Consider the following 23990-nt stretch of genomic DNA (forward strand, 5'->3'; position numbering starts at 1 on the left):
AGCGGTGGTTTTAATGTTGTGGTTGATCGGTGTATACAGTATCCAAGTGAAAATAGCAAAAAATACCAAGAAAAACATGGTATGTGAAGGCCTTTATTTTTGTCCCTCTGCATCAAGAAGCCTGCAGTTTGCTTGTTCAGTGCTCTGAGGGATAAAACCATTACAATCTAAAAATCACACCCTATAATGTGAAATGGTATCTTCCTCAAATCATCCCCACCCCCGCTCTGACTATCCTCTCCATTTTGGTCAGTGTGGGATCAGTCTTGTACAGTTTATATTTAAACATTACTATTCTATTCCATTGTGTGTGTGTGTGTGTGTGTGTGCGTGTGTGTGCGTGTGTGTGTGAGAGAGAGAGACAGAGAGAGTGCAGAAATGATGCAGTTACATAAATGGGTGATAGTAGCTCCAAGTTACATAATAGCACAGATGAAATTTGCGGGGATATGTGAGCAAAATGAAAAAAATGTATAAAAATAGTTAGGTCATCATAGTTATATATATATATATATAGTTAGTTATATATAACACATACATAACTACTACTGTATAACACTAACAAAATAGTTTTCAAAATAAAGTCCAGGCGATGCAGAGAGAATGGATGAAGTTGATAATGAATCGACTATTTGGCTTAGAGCAAAATTACATCCACAATACAAGTGCATTTCGCATAAAAGGCGCACACGGATTTGACAACTCGGTCCCACCACAGGTTTTAAACACATACACACTCCTGGAACCACAGAAGACAGTTTATGAACATTTGAGGAACTACAGCTCCTGCCTTTATCAAATCAGGCTAGAGCACCCCGTAGCCCTATGCCGTTCATATTCTCTTACAATCTGATGTGACCTCCAGATTTATTTTTTTTTTCCATGATTTTCTGTAAAGGTTGCATATTTATTTATCACCCACGCTCTACCCCCCCCCCCCCCCATTGGATGCGCTGCTTGCGCTGTTGCCCCCGTTGGAAAACACTGCGTTACAGATCCTCGGCCGATAGAGCCTGATTGTGGTTCTGATAAGACAGAATAGGGGGGAAGGACCAGCACCAAGGTGCGGTCAGATGATGTCCGGTCCCTGTGCGCTCATTCCCCCCACGATCAACCTGCACTGCGCCGCTGATGACACGTTGGACTGATCGATAGGTTTTGTGTGCGTACGCGCGTGGTGGTGGGTGGGGTAGGGTGGGGTGGGGGGGGGGGGGCTGTGTGTGTGTGTGTGTGTGTGTGTGTGTGGGGGGAGGTGGCGCGATGGTCTGATCCGCACTGGAAGGGGGAGGAGAGCAGCAGAGGGAAGGCCCACCTAGTGAGCATCTTGTCACAGCTCTCCTTTCCTTTGGAGCACATTTGAAATCCACTGTGCAGCTGAGCCGCGGAGGGACGTTTAAGTCGAAGGCTGTGGGGTTTTTTTTAAGGTAAGGGTTCCTCTTTGCCTCCTTTCCTTTCCTTTCCTTTCCTTTCCTTTCCTTTTTTTTTTTTTTTTTTTAATATCACAATTTATTTTTTATTCTAGGGACCACGCAGCGTCGTCGCGGCGAAGAACTGATCTGGAGCTTGACTATAACAACTCCGACCCTTTAGTGTAATTTAATATAATTGTAATAGTAATTCGCGCTGGGTGCGTTTTGTGTGTTTTCATTCACGCGAGGAAGGAAAAAAAACAACAACAAAAAAAAAACCGACAGCAGAATTTTAGGCGGTTTTGAGAGGCTAGACACATAGCCTCCTAGCGGTTTCCACTATGGGATTCCGGACGAAATTCAGACATCTATATTCACGGCATACCAGCAAAGCAGGCACAGAATTGAGATTTTGGTGTATTTAAATACTTCCCTCCCCTGCCTCGTCTAATGCATGACCTCTGGTTATAATTTCATAAAGGCCTGCAGCAGGTACAGATCACACTAGGCCGAAGGGTGTACTCCCGTCAACAAGATGTAGTGTAGATGATGTCCCTTATTTTTCTCAATTTCGTTGATGTTTATTTTCCTTGGATATTTCATGCCATCACACAATGGGATGCCGCCAGAGGCGTGCAGAAATCAAAATGAAATAAATGAAAAGTGTGTGTGTGTGTGTGTGTGTGTGTGTGTGTGTGTGTGTGTGTGTGTGTGTGTGTGTGTGTGTGTGTGTGTGTGTGTGTGTCTGTGTGTGTGTGTATATGCATGTATGTCTATGTGTATTGTGTTCATGCAATCTGCAAAAAAATAATAATAATAAAAATAAAAAATATTACACTGAGTTCTGAATCCATCTCTTCACAGTAGCTCGGCCAAGATGGATGTATTTATGAAGGGTTTGTCCAAAGCCAAAGAGGGGATGGCGGTGGCTGCTGAGAAGACCAAAGAAGGCGTAGCTGTTGCAGCGGAAAAGACTAAAGAAGGAGTCATGTTTGTAGGTAAGACGCTTGAAAGTCCCAATGATGTGTTGATGCTGCTCACAAATACTGTAAAAAGAACCTGTGTGGAAGCTGACGACCAGCATTTCAGAAGGTTTTTTTTTTTTTTATAGGCCAATATCAGTATATCAAGTCTTCTTATAGGTCTAGAGGCTGATTGTCCCTTTTCCTTTGATTGGTTGGAAAAGTGGTGGGTCTGTATCTGTAGCACGAAATGAGATGAGATGATATAGAGGAATAGAGGAGTCATTGGTCCCCTATAGCAGTGATTCTCAACCTTTTTCATGTCAAGGACTGATTTAATGCAAGATTATACTATTTTTACTGTTCGATATGAATCAGTCCAAACCTCTATACCTGTCTGTACCATAAGTAGGGATATAACACTGAAACTATGATCACAACGACCATTATTGTACATTCTGTAATGGCGTCTTGTAAGTGAAACAACGGTGAAGTTTCACTATTGATCATTTTGCTGGGGACCCCCTGGAACCCCTTGGGTGAGGAGTCCCCCAACACCACGTTGAGAGCGACTGCCTCATAGGTCTATGTGTCATGTATGTCAATTGTGGGGTAAACGTTTTCTTTTTTGAAGGGCACTCTCTTAAGGAGTTACCAAATGAATGACCTCTGGTTTTACGGACGTCAGACAGTCATTCAGTCAGTCAGACTGACTGACACACACCACAAATACTGTTCACACACCCACAGAGACTCAAACGGCCTCTGTCAATTGATTTGAGAAGTCAATTCATCAATATTGATTTTCTCTATGGTGGTCACTGTGCTATAAAATGTATTTTTTTTTAGGTTATCAGATATCCAACATGAATGTATCCGTCTTTTGGAGAACAAAACTATAAAAGAGTTAAGTATGAGGCTGCAGGTATCTTAACGTCTTCATATTGCCTCCGTCTTTCCGTGTTGACCCGGCAGGGCGGAAGATGGAGAGAGGGCAGAGTGTGGGGGTGGGGCTGGGGTTGGAGCAGTGGAGCACTGGATGCAGCACGTCTTGCAACATGCCAGTAAACTGGGCGGCAACAGATTGTGAAACTGAGACTCTGCAGGACGCCATAGCCCACAGAATGGAAATAAGCGGCAGCACAGACACCATCAGTCCAACAGATCCGTCATACAATCATTACGACACATTTACATGATGTTGTTTAAATGCAGTCATCTTCACTTTAATTCAAAGAAGCAAACGTGCACAAGGATCATTGTCTGAGTGACTATTATTAGTCATAATAATTATTAGTGACTATTATTAGTGATAATTTCCACGGTTCCGATGACCTTTATTGCCATATCGTTGGTTTGTAAGGTTATTCATATATCATTGCAAATTTTCTGGAAGGGCCTTTCAGGCCTAGCTACCCACCATGACACACACCTAATTATAAATTCACATACACACAGTCATGCCCACCCACCCACCTACACACACACACACACACACACGCACGCACACACACACACACACAGACTGAAAGTCAACATGAAAAGAACATGCAGTAAATGAATGACTAAATAATATATTCACAAGCCCAATCTTTGCAGAGCCCTTCTAGCACTAGGCTAGACATTCTCGGCCGCGATCGACACACTGCCCAATCCTTTTTGATTGGCATTCATTTTCTAAGCACGTGTGTGTTTTTTGTGACGTTTTGTGTAAATTCATTGAGAGGCGCAGGCTATTTCGGGCCTGGCTGTCTCTCAAGGGAGATGGCATCCAATTACCCCAGATATTTAGCAGCGCGTCCCATCTCTAGTCACTACACCCAGGCACGTCAAGCGTCTGCTGACTTGTTTTCTTTTTCTCATCCATCCCCTGCCTCTTCGTGTCGGCCTTTTTTTCCCCCGCCGTGGCACTCGGGGTGGGGAAGGTGCAGATCCGTGCGGCGTCTTTGTTTCTGCCTGCTGCTCGTTGAGTGTGGCGGTGCCCCAGAAAGCCACACGTGATTCGCTCCAAGGCCCTCGTGGAGGAGGGGCAAGAGAGATGCGATAGGGCTGCGGCCCACCTTTAACAGCTGCTCCTGCCCACCCAGCTGAGGCTGAGCAGCCGTCCCGAGGAGGGCAAAAACGGGGAAGGGGATTAAGAACACCCGGGCGTATAAAACATTGAATGTCACACCGAAGGGTCTCACAGAACAGCTGGTCTGATAAAAGAGCTGAGCTGCTCTTTTTTTCCCACCATGGGATATGAAGTCGCAGCTCCGTGCCAGGGCAATGGGGGACGTCAGCGGCACCTTGAGATCCGCTGCAGCCACGGCAAAGTCACACAACTTCAGCTCCGGGCGTCAACGCGCCTGAGAGTTTCTTCACAAAACACCGGACAGAGATATTTCAAACATTGTGTTATTATAACCCCCGATCCCGTATTATGACGGTTATAGCTTCAACCACAAAAAATAAAGAGTGCTTATGCTGTGAGCATCACAGTGCGAGTCGAATGTCTCTTTTCCTCCTGTGTTTGCTGCACTTCCACACAGCCGTTGCTCAAGCGGCTCCAGCTTTCAGATGTATTTTGGCTCTGAGGTTCGTCTTTTGTAGAGACAACTCTCTACGTCATCGTCTTTTTTCTCCGTGGGCTTTTTCTCTTCTCCTTTTTTTTTAAGCCTCGGGGAGCAGTACGGCGGCATGTGACTGCTCCACGGTAAAAAAGGATGACAGGGGGCTCGGTGATCAGGACCGGAGGGCAGCACGGTAGATTGCTCAGATAGATGCGGCCAAGATGAAATGGGAATCGCCGAAAGGTCAGAGGTGTGGATTGGAGCTGGGGTGGAGCTTTCCAGTCGTCCAGAAACCCTTAATGACTCCTTGTTGAAGGAGTAATACAAAACGCTGGTGCCACGCTTGTTCTTGTGTCGTGTGATCGCTCTCAACTGCACGACTGCGTTGTGGGCTCTCTAGGGCATCGAGGATCAATTGATAAAGTAAAGGTGGTGAGACATTTACGATCGTGAACGAATCCCACTGCTCCAGCTCAGAGTATTGTCCTAAAAATATATTTTTTTGGGTCGGGATGAGAATTTACAACCAGAACCCAGAGCAGTGGAGTAGCACTGTGTGTGGAGATTAATAACACATTAAAACCATGATGGAGTTCCCTCAGCATATCGGCTGATTCCTCATAAAAGCTGCATTGTTATGTAACGCTTATGGGCTCTGTTAAGATTTGAATAGGCGCACTGAAGAATTGAGTTCTTGAAACCAAATCGCAAATAAGATCCCACCGTGTATTCCTTTCTAACTTGCCCCTCTTTGTCTCCCTTTAGGCACCAAGGCTAAAGACAGCGTGGGCACAGGTGAGTAATCCCTTTATGGAGCAGAGCCTAAGAGTAAGAGGCTTAGTTTCACTGACCATATCCTGATTAGAAAATGAATGCTTAGTTTCCTGTTGTATGGGTGTTTTTACAACAGGAGTAGTGTACTTATGGGTGTGTGTGTGTGTGTGTGTGTGTGTGTGTGTGTGTGTGTGTGTGTGTGTGTGTGTGTGTGTGTGTGTGTGTGTGTGTGTGTGTGTGTTGTTGTGAGAGAGAGAGAGAGAGACGGAGATAGAGAGAGAGAGGGGGGGGTCAGGTAAAAAGTAGAAGATGAGTTATCCACAGTTGGTCAGCCACAAACTTGAGTAGCCTTAACACTTAATGTTTTTTTGTTACAGGAATGCTCAGATGATGGTTTATTGGTGTCTGAAGTGTTATACACAGTATATGTACATATGTGTGTGTGTGTGTGTGTGTGTGTGTGCTCCTTCAGTGGCGGAGAAGACCACCGGAGCAATGGGCAACATTGCTGCTGCCACTGGCCTGGTGAAGAAGGATGAATTTCCCTCAGACATGAACGTACGTGCTGTACTGTACTTCACAGCATTTTCCAGTTTCATTTATATCTTCTCTATGCATGTTTTTTTTTTGTTGGAGGTCCTCGACACTGGCTTGTGGAAAACTTGTGCAAAAAGCGTTTTCAGTCATTAGTGAAGTATGTCAATGTGTCAAGTAGAGCAACTGAGAGAGATGAAAGACAAGACCTCTCTGGGAAACATGAGTGGAGTTATTATTCTTTTTTTGGAGTGATAGTTTCCATATTTAGAATCATGGGGCAATGAGTGCATTGCTCTAAATGTAAAAACAAAACCAAAAACTGTATTGTCCAATACAGACAATATTATGCCATTATTAAATGTGTACTAATTCAACAGGAGTCATTTTTATGTTCAGTTAAAAACACCTAACACACACTGTCATGTCGATTTGACTTCACTATTCCACCATTCAAATTAACTGATTTAATTAACAACAATTGATTAACAATTGATTTGATTCCCCAATTGAAATAGAATTCAATATTTGAATATTCACATCCTCATGGATATTCAATAATGGTTAGAGTGTGATTTTTGATTACTTTGTTTCTCCATCTTTGCTGCGAAAATGTACAGTTTATGTACATTTCAAGGAATCATGACCTCATACCTGTGAAATGCGGCTAAGTTAGGTTCTCAGTTATCTCCCTGTAGCAGAGGTGGCCGAAATGCAGGATGAAGCGCAGCCAGGGAAAACACAGTCTTTCTATTGCTGATGATCGTAGATGATCGCACGATGGCTGTGACGAACAGAAAAGAAGGCTCAGATTTTTTGGGATGCAGTGTCGGAGCAGGGACTAGCTTAGCCCTGGGCCTGGTCGTGGGCCAGAAAGTGTCCAGGTGCCTTGTAATAACCTGCGCTCACCCCTCTGTGTGACGGTCGGCTCTCTCTTTCCGCCCAGCGCTCCTCCATTGTTACACCCTGCTCCCCTGGTGACCTCAGCCAATGTCAGCCAGTGTCTCTGCACCTGATTACTGCCCAATAAAACACTCTGAGAGCGTTGGTGGTGCGCAGAGGAAAAACAAGGGCCAATGCAGAGGAGGTTAATAATAAAGAAGTGTTATTGGAGGTTTCTGCGGTTCTGGCACGGAGCCTCTCAATTTGCGCTTACAAACGGCAACGGCAAAGCTTCCGTATTTCTTGACGGCCTCTAAGCCACATCCCCCCTCCTCCACCCCTCAGACCCTCTCCTCTAATTTAGTAATCTAGTAAATCCCCAATCACAACCTTGGCGATAAGGTTTGTTAAATGTCAATACTGTGGATATACAAGTACAAACAAGTGCTTCTTAGCGATGAGTGAAGTACTATTGGATGCAAAATCTATACGGTTAAATGCTAAATTTTCATTTGCAGATTTAATTGAAGCTCATAGTTCATAGTGAGGCTCAGCTTGGCTAAGCTCAATTTAATTCAAAATTAACAGTTTCTTAAATAGGAGAAGATGTAGTTAAAAGAAGCCACAATAGACAATTCCATTTGCCATCCATTCTTCCTATACCATGCTTTTCTTGTAGCAAATGATTAAGAGGACGAGCCTAAGCCAAAAATAGGTTGCAAATATAGGACCTAATGAAATACTGGCCTTAATTATTATAATCACAATTACATATATTATCACAAGGCCTAGTGTGAGGCCGTCCTGGAGTTGAGACTGAGTGGATTGTTTTGGTGGTTTGCACCGTAGCAATTCTGGCTTTGAAATAGCAGACTGGATTATGGCCTATACATTGACCTAATTGACTTGATTAGTGCAGGGTTTAAAAATAAATGTGGTGACCCACTAGCATTATTTTAAAGACGTTGTCTATTCCGCAAACCTCTTAGTAAGAGATACTCAGAGATTTTGGCAGCCATCGATACTATACCACAAACATTCTCAGTTTTTATTTGTTCAACCGCACCTCAACACACCCCGTCCTCAGATAAAATGTTCTGCAGGTTTGAATGAAATGATCTTATCTCATTCTTTCATTCATTCTCTCTCTCGCTCCCCTGTGTGTGTGTGTGTGTGTGTGTGTGTGTGTGTGTGTGTGTGTTTGTGTTCACCCCGTCTATCTTTCTCTTTGTTGATCTGTGCCTGGCTGATCCGCTGTCACTCTCCATGGGAGCAGCCTGAGGAGTATGGACAGGAGGCCATGGAGGGCCAGGGCGAGGGGATGCTGGAACCAGAAGGCGAGACATATGACGAGTCTCAGCAGGTAAGAACCCTGCAGCTCTACCATGTCTGCAATTGTGTACAATTGTTGGTAACTTTTTTCACTGTAAATGTTCCTATATAATAATGAAAAAATAATAATAAATATAATAAATTAATAAAATATGTATATTTCAATTATGTTATATTTATTTACAGTATTATTATTATATTATTACAGTTGGTATTTTTACTGTTATTATTGATATTATTATTATTAATATTATTATTGTTGTTGTTCTTATTATTTTCTTTGAAATATATTTTGACTTTGAGATATTTGCTGGACTGAAAAAGAAGGTCTGTGTGATTCAGGGAAACATCAAGATGAGGGAGGCGGCCTCATCAATATTCACCAACTCCATATGGTTACACATTTCGGTTGCATTTTAACCCCTTGATGGGCACAGAGTGTAGCACATTAGTGATGGCAATCGCATATTTCGCTTAGAATCTTTGTTTGTGTGAGTGTGTTGATAAAAGATGAGAAGCACAGTGAGTGTAGTGAGTGCATTACATTCCCCCACACCACTTCCACCTTAAAACAAATCTGTTATCTGTTAACATTGTATATATTCAAGTAATTGAAATAAAAAATCCTAAATCAAATTAGAATAATTACATGATTCATATAGATATGTAAACACCTGAAATGGTGGGGGTGCAACATATATAAAACATAAACCTTTAAATTTAAATGCACAATAGGCCCTAGGGCATTTTTTTAAAATTTCATTTTATTTTATTTTATTTTATTTCAACCAGCCAAAGGAACCTGGGACCTCAATACCATTTCAGAGTGGATTTCTCAGAGGCTCTAATGCCTTTTCCATCCGTCCTTCCCCTTCCAACGCCCCCCTCACCCGCCCCCCCCCCCCCCCCTCCCCTCCCCCACCTCCCCTGCCGGCCCCCGCTCTTACGCATGTATCTCTCTCCCCTTCCCCCACCCTGTGCCTGTCCGGCAGTGTGCTCACTCCGTCTGAATGGGTGTGGTGATGACGTGCGCTGCAGTGCATTGTGGGTAGTGTCAGGGTCTCCCTGCATTGCTGTAAATATGGAGTCTGACTGCTGATCTCATCCATCCGCGCACGGAGAGACGGCTGCGAGATCCGAGAGCGTCCTTGTTCCTTTTTCTTTGTGAATATTCAAAATTGCGAGATGCATTGCATGAATCCTCCTCCACCCACCCACACTCCACCCATCCACCCCACCCCCACCCTAGACACTGTGGATTTTTTATTTATTTTTTTATGATGGAGTGTGAGGAGCCTTCTGCAGAATTGCAACGGTGCTGAGACTGTGCTCACGACACGTCCTTGAAACTGGTGCAGGCTTGTGCTGCCCTCTGCTGGGAGGTGAGAGACACTGCACCAGCAGGAGCGCTCAGCCCTTTACATAATGACATCACCTCCAATAAAGGGATAACACCAGAGTGTTATCATAAGACCTTAGCAGCTATATTTGAACGTAATTGAGTGGTGTGAAATGATCCATGGATTTACTTTTAATATAAAGTCTACAACTGAAGCGCTCTCTCTGACTCGGCCCCCCGGATTGTGTTTGCAGACCCAATCTTCCCTGTCTCTTAGTTGTGTCTTTTTTTTCACCCAGGGGAGCCAGGACTATGAACCGGAAGCATAAAGTCAACGATCCAAGCCACCGTCCAACCAGCAGCACAATAATATTTCTAACAATAAAAGGACAAATGCTGAAACTATCACAGTTCTACCCATGTTGCAAAAAAAAAAAAAAACACAAGCATTCCCACAGAAAAATGTTCTTCCTTCAAGACAAATCTTTTATTATTATATATTGTAAATGTCATGTTATTAATGTAATGTGTTGGATGTAGGTAGTTATTGAGCTGTAGGACTACCCACTCGGTCTCATTTCCTTGATTCCCTCCCAATGAAATGAGACCTGAGCCAGGGCTTGTGACTCTGTACTCGTGCGTATCTGTATTTTAGAAACGTGTGATGGGTGTTCATCATCTTCCAATGGGACATTGGGAGTTGAAAAAATTGACAAATAAATAAGTCCGGTTGCAAGCAGATATGACCACATTAATATCCCCTAATTGTGTAAAATGCCTGTTTGTGGGTTTCTCTTTTGCATTTATTTTGAAAGTTATTTATTTACAGTTTTTTGGAGTAAGAGTTTTATACATGGTATCTTTATAGTCGCTCGTGAAATCATTCCAGTAAATTATCTGTTAGAAATGGACAAACTATACATGTTTGTGTGTGTGCGTGTGTGTGTTTGTGTGTTCTGAAGATTTTAAGAAGCTAAAGTGAATATATTATGTCTTGAAATCATAATGGTTGTCATATCAATATGTGCTTTAAAAACGCAGGACATGTCAATATAAAGGTTTATGTGTCAAGAAAGACAAACAAATCCTCTGTAAATAAAATACAAATGAGAAAAAAGAAAACTTGGTGTCCTTATCGCTTACGATCTGTACTATTTCTATATCTGTCCTGATGCATTATTTATTTTCAATAATTTGCCTTATCCAGCATGCTTTTAGGATATTGAGAATTTGAAAAGTATTGAAACATGGCCACCATTGCATTGGAAAACACGTCGAATGAGGAATTTTAATCTATAGAAGCATCTTAAAAAGTAATTTTAACTGGACGAAATTGACAACGTTTTTTTTTTTTTTTGTTTTTTTCCATTGTATGAGTATATTTTGGAGGTTGCCCCCCCAGTGTTGTTATGCTCTGGAGTGTGAGCCTTGGTGATGACAGAGTGTGTTGAATCTGCTGAGGTGGTCGCTGGGGGCTCTGGCCCTTGGCAGGGGGCTTCCATGCTTGGCATTCCAACCTAATCTGGCCTCTTTGGGGGGTTTTGTGTTGGTAATCCGGTCGGAACGTGCAGGTTTGGTGTCGTCAGGCTCAAACAAGGGGTATTAAACGTCCCGCCCGGCTGCTGTCTGTTCAGACCGGGTTGTGGACCAGTGCGCCAGGGGGGACGCAAAAAAAACATCGCAGCCATGGCCTCGTTCAAGAAGTCCCTCGATGGCCTGAAAAGCACCAGCCACTCGGCGGCGAAAGGAGTCACAGAGAGCGCAGGTACACTGGAAATTACACCGAAAAGAGTCTTTTTGACAATAATTTGATTATTTGTATAATATAGCTTGTATTCATTCATTTGTGAGGAGTGAGCATTGTTTCAAAACATCAAAATGGATAGATAGATAGATAGATAGATAGATAGATAGATAGATAGATAGATAGATAGATAGATAGATAGATAGATAGATAGATAGATAGAAAGATAGATAGATAGATAGATAGATAGATAGATAGATAGATAGATAGATAGAAAGATAGATAGATAAAAACAATAAAAATAAAATAGAAAAATGAAAAAAAGAACTTAAGATAGAAATTGTGATGTACAATAAACCTGACATTTACCTGACAAGTCTTGACAGCAAGCAAAATGCTGGTAATAAGAACAAAAAAACTAAAAAATCTAAAATATGTACCACTTTTGTAGATTTCTGTGACTTTTGGAAAGGTAAATGGACCTAGTGTAATACTGTTAAAGCAGAAAGTCAGTCCCTGTTTTCTCTTCTCAGTCCAGGCAACTCAAGAGGCAGTGCAGCAGGTGGCAGAGTCCTCCAAAGAAACCACCAGCGCAGGTAGACTGCACAATGTCGTCCGCATATGTTTTGTACAGGAGGGAGGGAGGGGACGGTAGCTCAGGAGGTAGAGCTGGTCGTCTAGTAATCGAATGGTTGCTGGTTCGATCCCAGGCTCCTCCTGCTATCATGCTGTAGTGTCCTTGAGCAAGACACTTAACCCCTCATTGCTCCTGATGGCTGCGTCCGTCGGTGTTTGAATAATTGTAAGTCGCTTTGGATAAAAGCGTCTGCTAAATGACAAAATGTAAAAGACAAAGATCATCTTTTGTGAAAAAAATTCAAAATAAAAATGATCTATATCTTATATGTTTAATCACATCAGTATTTGCTGGCAATGTCCCTAGAAGTAGTCAATATCAGACAATCCACTTATCCATTCACTGAGCTCAGATTTTATTAATACTGTCCGAGTGTCCCTCTCACACTTTGCTCCTCTGACCCCCTGAAGCCGCTCAAGAAGCCAGCAAACAGACCCAAGCAGCCATAGGGAAAGCTGCGGACAAAGCCACGGACACCATCAAGGAGTTTGGACAGAAATTGGAGACCAAAGGATCCCCATAGTTTCAACTGCTTGATTATTTGAATATATAACAATAATATCGTGTGTTTAGATTGAGAACCATGTTGAATGTTGCAAAGGAAAAACACTGAATCGCTGACCGATAGATACTGTAGATAGATAGATAGATAGATAGATAGATAGACAGATAGATAGATAGATAGATAGATAGATAGATAGATAGATAGATAGATAGATAGATAGATAGATAGATAGATAGATAGTTAGATAGATAGATCGATCGCCTACACTAGTAATGCAAACATTCCATAGGGAAAGGCTTGTTAGGAATCCTTCTCAATTCTTGTTAATCATTCATCAAATGTTACCGTGTGTCATTTGTCAAATGTTTTGCGTTGATTAATTACTTCATTGAATTTGATTATGTCGGCAAATAAAGGTAGATATTATCTTAATTTCTCACATTTATTAAATTAGGTGTCGCGCAGCATGCAGAAGTCTGCCTCACTGGTGACAGATTATGCCATGGAAGTACAATGTGAATGAATTAATACAAAAATACTGTATATTGGTTGTATGGCTCTATATAAGGGCTCAGAGCACTAGATCTCTTCCTGTTTTGTTCTTATCAATGAATCAACTAGTTCATTATTCGCAGCACAATGCTGCGAAGAGGACCTTTGGCAGGATGATGGCTCCTGATGAGAATGCGATGAGAGCTGTTTACCGTGGCCCCTCAACAGCACACACATCCCCACATCACACTCGCGGTTGCTAGGCAACAGAACTCAACCGGGGATTGGTCGAGGCCTTTGAATTAACGGTGAGAATTTGCTGTCAGTACACAGTGTTCTGGCCAAAGCTGCGATCCGCTGTTCAAACTATATGGACAAAGGGAAGATATTTAACACACAATCACACATATCGACCCCACAGTAAAACCCCGTACTAATAAATACTGAAGTTGTTGTTTTATTTGTGTGTGTGTGTGTGTGTGTGTGTGTGTGTGTGTGTGTGTGTGTGCGTGTGTGTGTGTGTCTGTGTGTGTGTGTGGGTGGATGGTGGTGAGGATATGGTGGTTTGTGTGGGAGTAACATGCAACCTCCAGGCTCCGTCAGAAGCATCCTTCCGAGCGCTCTGTGGATTTTCGTGCACTTGCCCAGCAACAGGACTGATATCGACTTAGAACAATATAAAACCATGCAAACCATCAACAGCAGGAAAAGTAAACATGATTGAACACCCTCTGTCTCCTCCTGGAGTGCGTGATTACAGTAAAAAATATCTCCAGCCCTCTTGCTACAAGTGCGAGAGGAAAAACCTTTCTTCAAAAACCCTGAAAACCAAAATGAGAAAGTGAGCGTCTCAGACGACACTGCAGTCGTTTCCCTCCCTGAGACATCTTCCCCATGAGGTCAGCGAAGCGACACCTCATCAGTCTTGCATATGTCGAGTTTCTGTTAATATTCATCATAAAACATTGCCCTGTCGAAAAAATTAAACATTTCTCTTTAGCACAATTTAGCAGAGTTTTCTTTTGTGGAAAATGCTCCCACAGCTTCCACATTTGGCAAAGAGGCTTTTTTAACAGCTCTTTAAAGTCTTTTTTTTCTGCCTTTGGAATTCACAGATTTGATCCTCTGCATACTGTGATCACTGTTTGACTATAAGAACCCGCGGTTAATTACTATGATTTGCTCATGATTAGAGAGCCGAACGAGGATTTTGTCATTACATTACCACTCACTGCCAGAACCCCACCGTGGTTTCCAGGGAAACTGGGAATCTGAAGCTTTTCAATAGACACAGCCACGGCTAAAGCAAGAGGATTGCCTAAGATAGATTCTTCCAGAGACAAACCTGTAGCCTCTGCTATCAGCATCAATCACCAGTGGATACAGACGGACATCCACGCTGATATTCCATCCACACTGAGATTTCACCATTTTTTACTTCAATCTGAGTGTGAGCCATGGAGAGCCTAATGTTCGGCATTTACTGCTGAGGTATGTGTTTTCTCCCCCTAATTCTTGTTCTCTTCAGTTCATTTCATCATATTGTTTTATTTTGTCAAATACATATTATTTGCATAACGACTGTAAATTCCTCTGCATGCTCTTAGTCCCATGTAGTTGTGACGTACCACCGAATGCAAGAACGGACTATGCGTGATTTTAGGGCAGAGAGAGCCTTATGTGACTTGTGCCCTCAGATTTGTGTCTTACTACGGTAAAAACCTAATAATCACTTCAGATTCCTAAGGGGATGAATGAGATCCTGCAAATATCCATTGTTAATATTTCAGATTCATTGTCCACTTTTAACGAACATAAAGAGAATCGGTGTGCGGTGTCCCTGTGACATAACTTAGATACACGAACATAATCCGTGTGAATTAGTTTGAGAAACACTTGAACCTTAAACCTAAAACACATTTGAAGGTGAATAATCAGATGCCGCCATGCTTTGCAGGTAACCGCAACCTTTTTTTTTTTTTTTTTTGTGCAGCGGAAGGATGGGAAGCCTAAAAGATGAGATAAGAAACCCCACAGAGGACAACCCGCTCTGCAAAAAGACAAATGATTAGGAGCATCTAGGCAGCTCAAACAGTGTCACTGCCCCCGGGGGACTCGAGATAAACGAGGGTCGGCAATCAACAAGTAAAGAGGAGCATCATCCAAAGGTCCGCATGAATACCGGCGATGCCGAGGAGGGGGTGGATCATCCCGCTCCCCAAGGTGGCCTGCAAGGCGTTTTGGGTAAGAGTGATGACCCAGACACTCTAAGTGTCACCAAGGACTGTACCCAGACTAATATCACTCCGATCGCCTCCCTCCCCAGTGACACTGAAACTCAGAGGGGAAGGAAAGATGACGAAGACCTGGACAAAAGCAGAAGGAAAGACAAAGAAGAGGAAAGGGAGGAGGAAGGTGTGTGTCCACCAGAATTGTTTGCTCCAGCCACAGCCGTCCTGTGCTCCCCAACAGCCATGGGCCAGCAGCACATGCACACCCAGGTGAGCCTGGAGGTGGTCCAGTGTCACTCAGTGGCGACCAGCCCCATGACGCCTCCTCAGGGCGAGCAGGCCTTCTTCTTCCCCTACTGCTCAGGGAAGTTTGCGGCGGCGCAGACTAAAGACGCAGAGATGCAAGTCGGTCAACAAGTGGAGTTCCGCTCCGTCGCCACGGCACCCATGACCCCGAGAACGCCCACGTTCACCACTTTCCCCGATGTCGTCGAACGAGAGGGAGGGACGACGGCGGAGAGCATCGGGATGGGGGAGGAGAGCGGGAAGCAGGGCCAAGAGTCTGGTGTGGAGCAAGGGCCCAAGATAGATGAGGTTTCAGCCACACCGAAAGGGAGCGGCTCCGGTTCAAACACTCCCACAGAGAGCCCCAGCAAATGTCCTCCCATTCAGTTAATACATCCACAAATAACATTTGAGGAGGGCGAGCAACAGCGTAAGCCACAAACGCAGAGGATTGGAAGTATGGACCAAGACATCACCATCCTGGTGACCCACCACAGCAGCACCGAGGCCGACGACGAAGGGGGAGAAGCCGAGACGGAGACCGAGTGTATTTGTCCCACTGGTCCGAAGATAGATGAAAAGGATGACCGCCACGACATCAACAGTATTGAGGCAGAAAAGGAAGCTGACGAGGTAAAAAAGAAGGAGGAAAGTGAACACGCCCAGAAACAGTTTTCCGCAGATATCAGCGGCGGTGGGGAGGGTATGGGCTGCGGTGTTGTGCGAGGCATCCCAACTCCAAACCTTCAACAAAGCAAGGTCCTTATCGAAGGCCCCTCTATTCTCTACAGTGAAGACCATAAAAGAGAAAAATATTCAGGCCCCAAGGAGCAACCTCAAAATTCTCAGGTTGAAGGAATTAAGGGTGACCACTCGACAGGAGGGAATAAAGAAGTTTCCCTGATGAAGCCGTCTATGCCCGGCTCCCCCGCCGTCCCGGGCTCCCACCACATGTACACCCAGGTCAGTCTGGAGGTCGTCCAGTGTCACTCGGCGGCCACCAGCCCCATGACGCCCCCCGAGGGCAGCACAACCTTCTTCTTCCCAAACTCTGCAGACATGGGGGCCGAAAGCAAAGACACCGAGCTTCGGGCTGGTCGGCGGGTTGAATTCCGCTCGGTCGCCACAGCGCCCATGACCCCTAGAACGCCCACCGTCCCTACGGGTTTTCCAGAGATCAGGCAGGAGAGGATACAGGAGGGGCAAGCGGAAAAGAAGGAGGAAGACACAGAGAAGAGGGAAGCCGAGACGACGGGAAGGCCGGCCACGGACGAGGACGGAGATGTATCGAAGGACAAACGCGCGACCGGAGAACGAGCGGTCGACGGCGCAGCGGAAGAAAGCGCGGCTCAAAACGGCAAGGACAGCGAGGAGGAGGAGAAGTGCGAGGAGCCGGTGCAGGAGGTGAGCTGGGACGAGAAGGGGATGACCTGGGAGGTGTACGGGGCGGTGGTGGAGGTGGCCGTGTTGGGCTCGGCCATCCAGAAGCACCTGGAGAAGCAGGTGAAGAAGCACCGGATGCAGCCGTCCCTGCCGCCGCCTCCCCCGCTGAGCCCCTCGGCCGTGCCCCTGCCCAGCGCCCCGCCGCCCGCCCTGGGCTCCTCCCAGGCGGGCGCGAGTAAGGGCCGGGCGGGAGGGAAGCGGGGAGAGGGCCGGCGCCGGAGGAACCCCTTCCGCCTGCTGCTGCAGAACATGCAGCAGCCCCGCTGCTGCTCCAGAGGCCACAGCTCCGAGTGACGGGGGAAGTTCCGGCAGGACCAGACCGTGAAGTTTCAGTCTCGCCTGAGAGCAGGTGAACGACGCGGGTCAACTTGGACGAAAAAAATTGAAGTGAAACCAGAAGAACAAGCATGTAGTGCGGCCCGCATGAAAGTGCTTCAGCACATGCGCTGTTTCATCTCAATTGAACAGTGTGTGCGGAGAGCGAGAACAACTGGCCTTCAAGTTGAAAAAAAAGCACAGAATATTTCATATACAAACTGATATAAAATGCCATTGATTGTTGAAAATGAGCCATACAACATTTTTCGTTTTGTTCTCGGTTTGTTTGTTTAACTATAACTATTTTTCTTCCGTTTTTTTTTTAAACAATGCTGTGACTTTGCAACTACGATCGCTGCCCAAACGCAAGAAAGATTGATTGTCTGTAAATTGCACTGACTTCACCTTTAGGGAAAAGGAATCTCTTATTTGCCGTCGTGTTGAGCATTTCTCATTTTCTTTTTTTTTTTTCAATATAGTTATTGATTGCCGAATGCGTGATTTTTGCCTTTGAACATCAGACGAAGAAAAGAAAAAAACATGGAAATTGAGATTTGTTTTTTTAATTGCTAACCTGGTGCATTGAGTGTCGGAGATGGAGAAGATGGGACTTGAACAGTTTAAACATACATACAGTACATACAGTACATTCATGGCCGCATTGTTATACAGTACACGTGGGCATGACATTGACTTTGAAGCCTGGAAATAGTAATAAAGTAGTAGTGTTTGGGTAGGAGCGAATTAAACTGATCTACGTGTCAACCACTTTAATCTGTGAATGAGAAGGATTTCTCCTATTTGTGCAGTTCTTTCAACGTGGGTCTTTCATTCAGCAAATCATTTTGGTGCAATATTTTATCTTATGCTATGTTCCTGTGTATCTTGTATTGTGGAAACTTTGCAAACTCGCTGATGGAAGTTGTACAATCACTGTTGCGAAGAAAAGTTCTAGGGAGGGTATAAAACTTTTTTTTTCTTAAGTCGGGCATCTTGATTAATAAATCAGTTGTAAATTGTGTGATGACAAGGATTTCCTATGTGTTCACTTCAGATGTTATTTAGACTTCCGGCACTGTATCATCATGTAGGTGTTTCTACATCAGCTCAGCCATTACAGTATAAGTTTATATTATTCAGAAATTGCACTTGCAATACATTCATTTTGAATTGATATGATACAATTGTGAAAATTGACTTTTAATAAACCCCAGCACTTTTAAAAATATGCCATATTGAGTATTATTTTTTTTAATTTCAGCTAATGTCTGTCCCAAAGTCATGTTATTCCACAATGCGATGTTGGCAAAATGCCAATCAAACAAAACAAACATTTGAAAGTATTCCATCATCTAGGCCTATAGAGAAAAAAAATGTTATTCCTAAAGTAATCTGTAATCTGTATTTAACTGATAATTTGACTACTAATTGCATGTCGCTGCAATTAGTGAACATAGACAAAAACAAAAAAAAAAAACAGTCCGTAATTTGACAGTTTTACTGGATTGCAGTACATCTTAAACCATCAAAAAGTGACGTAAACAATTATTTTTGAAGGCGGACGTTTCCTATTCAGCAGCACCTCTCTGCGTGTGTCATCGAGAGTGTGGTGGCTACAGGTCGGTGGTGCTCAGAGAAGGGTTATCGAACCCCCTTGAGAATTCCACCACACGGTGCTCGGCCAGCGCAGCCCCCAGAGGCTCCGTGTACCCCGCCCCTTCGCTCTCCTCGTCCTCCTCCCTGATCATCTGTGGATGGAGCGTGTACATAAAAGTTCACTTTTTTTTTTTTAAGTAAAAAGTTATTTAAATATGACCTATTGATACACAAAATAGATTCTATATTAGATATAGATATACTGTAGATCATCCTAATTTTCCAATTTTGTTGACACATATGTAACATCCAGCAAGCGGCAATACAAAGATACCCCGTTTTATAAAGTTTTTATCAGAATCAGAATCAGTTTCATTTGCCAGGAACATTTACATATACTCTGAATTTGTTCGGGTGAGGTTTGGTGCATTACACTGCAGACCATTGGCATGAAAAAAGCTTGAACAGTGTGAAAGACAAATTAATAAAGAGAAAAAAAAATCCTGCTCAAATTAAATAGAATAAAAAAGTGAAGTAAAATGAAAATTGTCAAATATATGCAAATAGCCAAAAAATACAAAGAAAATATATAAAACAGGAAAAAGTCACATATATAAAATTATACAGAATATACTAAATGCGATACGAAAAAAATTATTTGTATGTGTATCAATTATAATTATGAAATATTACAATGTATTAACTAGCTTTTAACAGTAATCCAGGGGCTTTATTGAATTAAACACAAGAAACATAATATAATGTAATTTAACCCAACAATGTAGCCGGTGGGAAAAGGAGGACAAAACTCAGTTCTGCTAAATTTGAGTCGGGTTTAGATATACCGGGGGGGATACAGCTCTTTCCCACAATTTCATTCTCCACAGGGATGCCCCCCATAGAAACTATTATAATATACAAAATGTAGCCTCACCATCATTGGTAGAGCGTCCTTATCAGACAGGTCCATGTTGTAGTCCCAAGAATTAAGGCTTTAAAAGACAACAGACGATATGAATGAAATCTCAGCCGGATACGTACATTTCTTAACACCTTTGAAAAAAAAAAACCACATACAGTATGGCACGTGGCACAATGCTGACAATGCAAAACGCTCAACCGGAATTTGTCATTGTTTGTTGGCCTTTACATTTCTCCAAAGCAAATGCCGACAGTTTCACAATATTAAGACTCCGGCGTGAATGGAGATAGTGCTATCGCTGGAAACCCCTGAGGGAACTCTGCTACCTGACTCTGTCGGTGTTGGAGTGTTCCTCGTCGAAGCCCAAATCCGTGACCGTGTCGATGTTGAGGTTGAGAACGGGGTTCGCCCTGACAAACAAACAAAAATAAAAAAATGCAAGATACGCATCATATGGTGTGCGGTGCATCATATGGTGTGCGGTGCATCCTATGGCGTCCGACCAACTCAGCTCTCCTCACCCCTCCATGGTGTACTTATTGGTTCCCGGCACCACAGGGCCGCTTTTCTGGTTCTCCGTCACCGCCATGGAGGCTGAGTTCAGGGCTTTCGCCGCCTTCAGTTTGGTCCTGTAGCTGGAGCGTCAGAATAAAGGTCTCAAACACACTTCCTCAGATAGACTCACGGTTGAGTCAATCTTTTGAGGCGCGATTCAAACAAGAAAGGAGGACGGGTCATATTGAGCCTAGTCGCTTTGGTCCATTTCTTAAAGTTCCGATATTGGTCCTTCCTCACCTTCTACGGGTGCAGATCATTGATGTGGCGAGGACGGTCAGGACAATAATGAGACCTCCCACGATGCCCAGCAGAATGTACCTGATGGGGTCTGGGGCCTGGTCCTCCACTGCAACATCTCCCTTTAAGACGAAGTACAAATACATACTGTATATAGGTATATTGCTTCACACACGCGTGCACACACACACACACACACACACACACACACACACACACACACACACGTTACAGCCGCAATTTTCCATGAGAAACTCACAATGTACGTGAGGCCTAACTGTCCGAGTGAGACGAAATGTTCCGGTTTGGAGAGCATCTTCTCCACAGCCTCAGAGCTGATAGCAGTCCCGTTGGAGTACACGAAATACGCCTCCATCAGGGTGTTTTCTGGAGCCCTGGAAGCGTCGACAACACCCGAAACAGGGAGAGAATTAGGGAGGATCGTTTGATCGTTCTTCTGTTTCAGCAGTGGTGACCTACAAACACAATGACCATGTCGGTACCGAGCTCTTATGATGTCACGACCCACTCCTCCCCATTTTATAATTGAATTGAATTCACCCCTCAAATCTCTCAATCCAACAAATAATAAGATAGTTATAGATCTGTCTTTGAAAAAGCCTCTAAGGATACATGGAATGTTTTCATACGATTCAAGCGTTGATGATTGTGTTCTTATTGTCTTCTTGACTTATTTTAGACGTTTTTTTATCTTGTTATTTGTGTTATTTATTTATTTTTATTTCAATTCTGCCTAATGTGATCTCGGCATCATTGAAAATGAGGGTCCACCCCTTAAGGTGTCCCCGAGGACTAAATAAAGGTGAAATTAAATGAATTAAATCTATTATCTATTTTAATTGGTTATTTTCTTTATTTTATTTTTTATTTTTACTTATTTTGGCTTTTTTTTTCCCACTTTTCACTTTTTATTTTTCATTTAATGTGTAATTCAATGACTATTATAATGTTATGATATGATTATCACAACCTGACACTGTTTGTATAACTTTGATCAATAAAAACAAAACAAAACATTCTCTTGTAAGTATAGGGAAGTTGACGCCCCCTGGTGGATGAATTCAGCCGGTGCTGGAGTAAAAGCTAAAGCACCTCATGAGGTTTTTGTTCATACCACCTAATTTCTCCTTAGATCATTGAGATATGATTTCAAAATTGAAAGGGGAAAATAAATGTTTTGTATTTTATCTTCTTTTTTTTTTTCAGTGTGTAAATGATGGTCGATCCTCTTCTCACCTGGTGTCCTCAGTCTCAGGCTTGAGAGCAACAATTTCAACCATGGCTTTGGTGGCAGCGGTGAGGGCCCTAGATACCACACAAACAAAGACAACGAAATAAAACATTGGGCAAAAGCCCCGCGATGAAATGATGAAAAAAAATAATGGCTTTCCACTGACACAAGAGGTTATATCAACACATCAAGTAAAGAAACTTACACAGTGATTTTACCCAGGTTATTCGTGACTTCCTCTAGCGGAGACGCAAACCGAAGTTCAATTTTAAAGGATTTGTCGATGGTAAAAATCTGAAACAGGGAAAAATCAGGGGCTGCTTTAAAATATATACAATACATTCGAGCTGCAAGCAATGAGTCGATTAATAGATAAGTTGCCAACTATTAAATTAATCGCTAACTATTTTGATTTTTGATTAATCATTCAAGAGTCATTTTTTCAAGAAGAACATTTCCAAATCCTCTGATTCCAGCTTCTGAAATGTGAATATTTTCTGGTTTCTTTAGTGCTGTAGACAGTAAACTAAATATATTTCAGTTTGGCGACAAAACAACACATTTGAGGACGTCGCCTTGGGCTTTGGAATACAATGATCTAAATTTTTCAGCATTTTCTGACATTTTATGGACAAAACAACTAATCGATTAATCAGGAAAATAATCGACGGATTGAACGATAATGAAAGTAATCGTGAGTTGCAGCTCTACAATACATTATCCCTGCGGTAATTTAATTCTCCGAGGGAGGATGAAGTGTTTTTGCAATGCGTGAAACTCACTTCTAGAACCGTGGACGAGGAGAGGCCGCCGGGGTCGGTCGCGGCCACCGTCACCAAATACTTTCCCTTCAGCGTGGTATCGAGCTCCTCCATGGACCTGTGCAGTGGACGCTGGCATTCGAATCATGGAAGGGTTTCCGGTTGCCGTGGATTGATTTCCGAACAGGATTGGCGTCGGCTCAATACTCACTGAATGATTCCCACGTAGTCTTCCTTCTGCTGAGTGGTAACAGCCTCAAAGATCGTCCTCTTGCTGCTGATTTGATTGTCGCTGTCCTGGAAGCGCACCTCTACCACCTTGAACGTAATTTGCCGATTTATCCCGGAGTCGCGGTCCACAGCCTAAATGTGGAAATTTAGACAGCAATGTCAGGATACACAATATAGACAAAAGTATGGAAGTAAATGCGATGATATTTCATACTTAATACTTACGGTGACCCCTGCAACTGATGTTCCTTTGCTAGCGCTCTCTGACACCACAACTACACACCAAATGGAGGATTTCAGTATTAAATTACTGATGTGAAAAAAAAAAAAAAGACTAATAGTATTAACGATGCCTCTTTTATTCTGATTCCTTACAGCTATCTTCTACTTGTATCTGGTTGAATTGAAGTGCTCAGGCACTTAAATTCGAGGTTGATTCAATGGTCGATGTCTGCTTGGATTGTTTCGAGCTTCTCATGTAAGTCCCTTTGGACAAAAGCATCTGCTAAATGAATAGGTGTAAATGTAAATATAATTTGGCCTACTATCAATATTAGGTTACACAAGATATGAGAGAAGCAGGCTCTGTGAGAATTAAAAAAAATCTGAAAGCATACATTCTTGTTATTATTATTATTATTATTGATGTTATTATTATTATTATTATTATTATTATTACATATAAGTATTGTTGTTTTATTATAATTATTATTAGTATTAGTAGTATTTGTAGTAGTAGTAGTAGCAGAAGTAGTAGTAGTAGTAATAGTAGTAGTAGTATTATTGTTGGTATTATAATAATAATAATAATAATAATTATTATTATTATTATTATTATTATTAGTAGTAGTAGTAGTAGTAGTAGTAGTAGTAGTAGTAGTAGTAGTAGTAGTAGTAGTAGTATTATATTATTATTATTATTATTATTATTATTATTAGTAGTAGTAGTAGTAGTAGTAGTAGTAGTAGTAGAAGTAGTAGTAGTAGTAGTAGT

At 42.8% G+C, this 23990-nt stretch overlaps 3 protein-coding genes across 3 annotated transcripts in view; 2 read left to right on the top strand and 1 right to left on the bottom strand.

Moving 5' to 3' along the window:
* Positions 1-2286: 2286 nt before the first annotated feature.
* On the top strand, positions 2287-10113 carry sncb (synuclein, beta; the record flags this gene model as incomplete). The annotated part of the gene is made up of 5 exons (XM_080008550.1): positions 2287-2407; positions 5689-5718; positions 6170-6255; positions 8390-8476; positions 10084-10113. 5 exons carry the CDS (start codon positions 2287-2289, stop codon positions 10111-10113), a joined length of 354 nt encoding a protein of 117 aa, XP_079864676.1.
* Positions 10114-11470: 1357 nt separating this feature from the next.
* On the top strand, positions 11471-12688 carry adirf (adipogenesis regulatory factor; the record flags this gene model as incomplete). Its single annotated transcript, XM_080008187.1, has 3 exons — positions 11471-11549; positions 12062-12124; positions 12576-12688. The coding sequence occupies 3 exons, from the start codon at positions 11471-11473 to the stop codon at positions 12686-12688; spliced, it is 255 nt and encodes an 84-aa protein (XP_079864313.1).
* A 6364-nt stretch (positions 12689-19052) lies between these two features.
* Positions 19053-23990, bottom strand: part of cdhr2 (cadherin related family member 2) — a gene marked incomplete at both ends in the record, with an annotated part of 11441 nt that continues 6503 nt past the window's right edge. The window contains 11 exons of the mRNA XM_080008189.1: positions 19053-19187; positions 19970-20027; positions 20284-20367; positions 20479-20592; positions 20753-20874; positions 21012-21147; positions 22010-22078; positions 22210-22298; positions 22787-22883; positions 22977-23128; positions 23222-23271. Of these exons, the coding sequence (XP_079864315.1) occupies positions 19053-19187; positions 19970-20027; positions 20284-20367; positions 20479-20592; positions 20753-20874; positions 21012-21147; positions 22010-22078; positions 22210-22298; positions 22787-22883; positions 22977-23128; positions 23222-23271 (1106 nt within the window). The remainder of the gene's footprint in view (positions 19188-19969; positions 20028-20283; positions 20368-20478; positions 20593-20752; positions 20875-21011; positions 21148-22009; positions 22079-22209; positions 22299-22786; positions 22884-22976; positions 23129-23221; positions 23272-23990) is intronic.

Source organism: Zeus faber, assembly GCF_960531495.2.
Source record: "Zeus faber genome assembly, chromosome: 10".
Classification (NCBI taxonomy): Eukaryota; Metazoa; Chordata; class Actinopteri; order Zeiformes; family Zeidae; genus Zeus; species Zeus faber.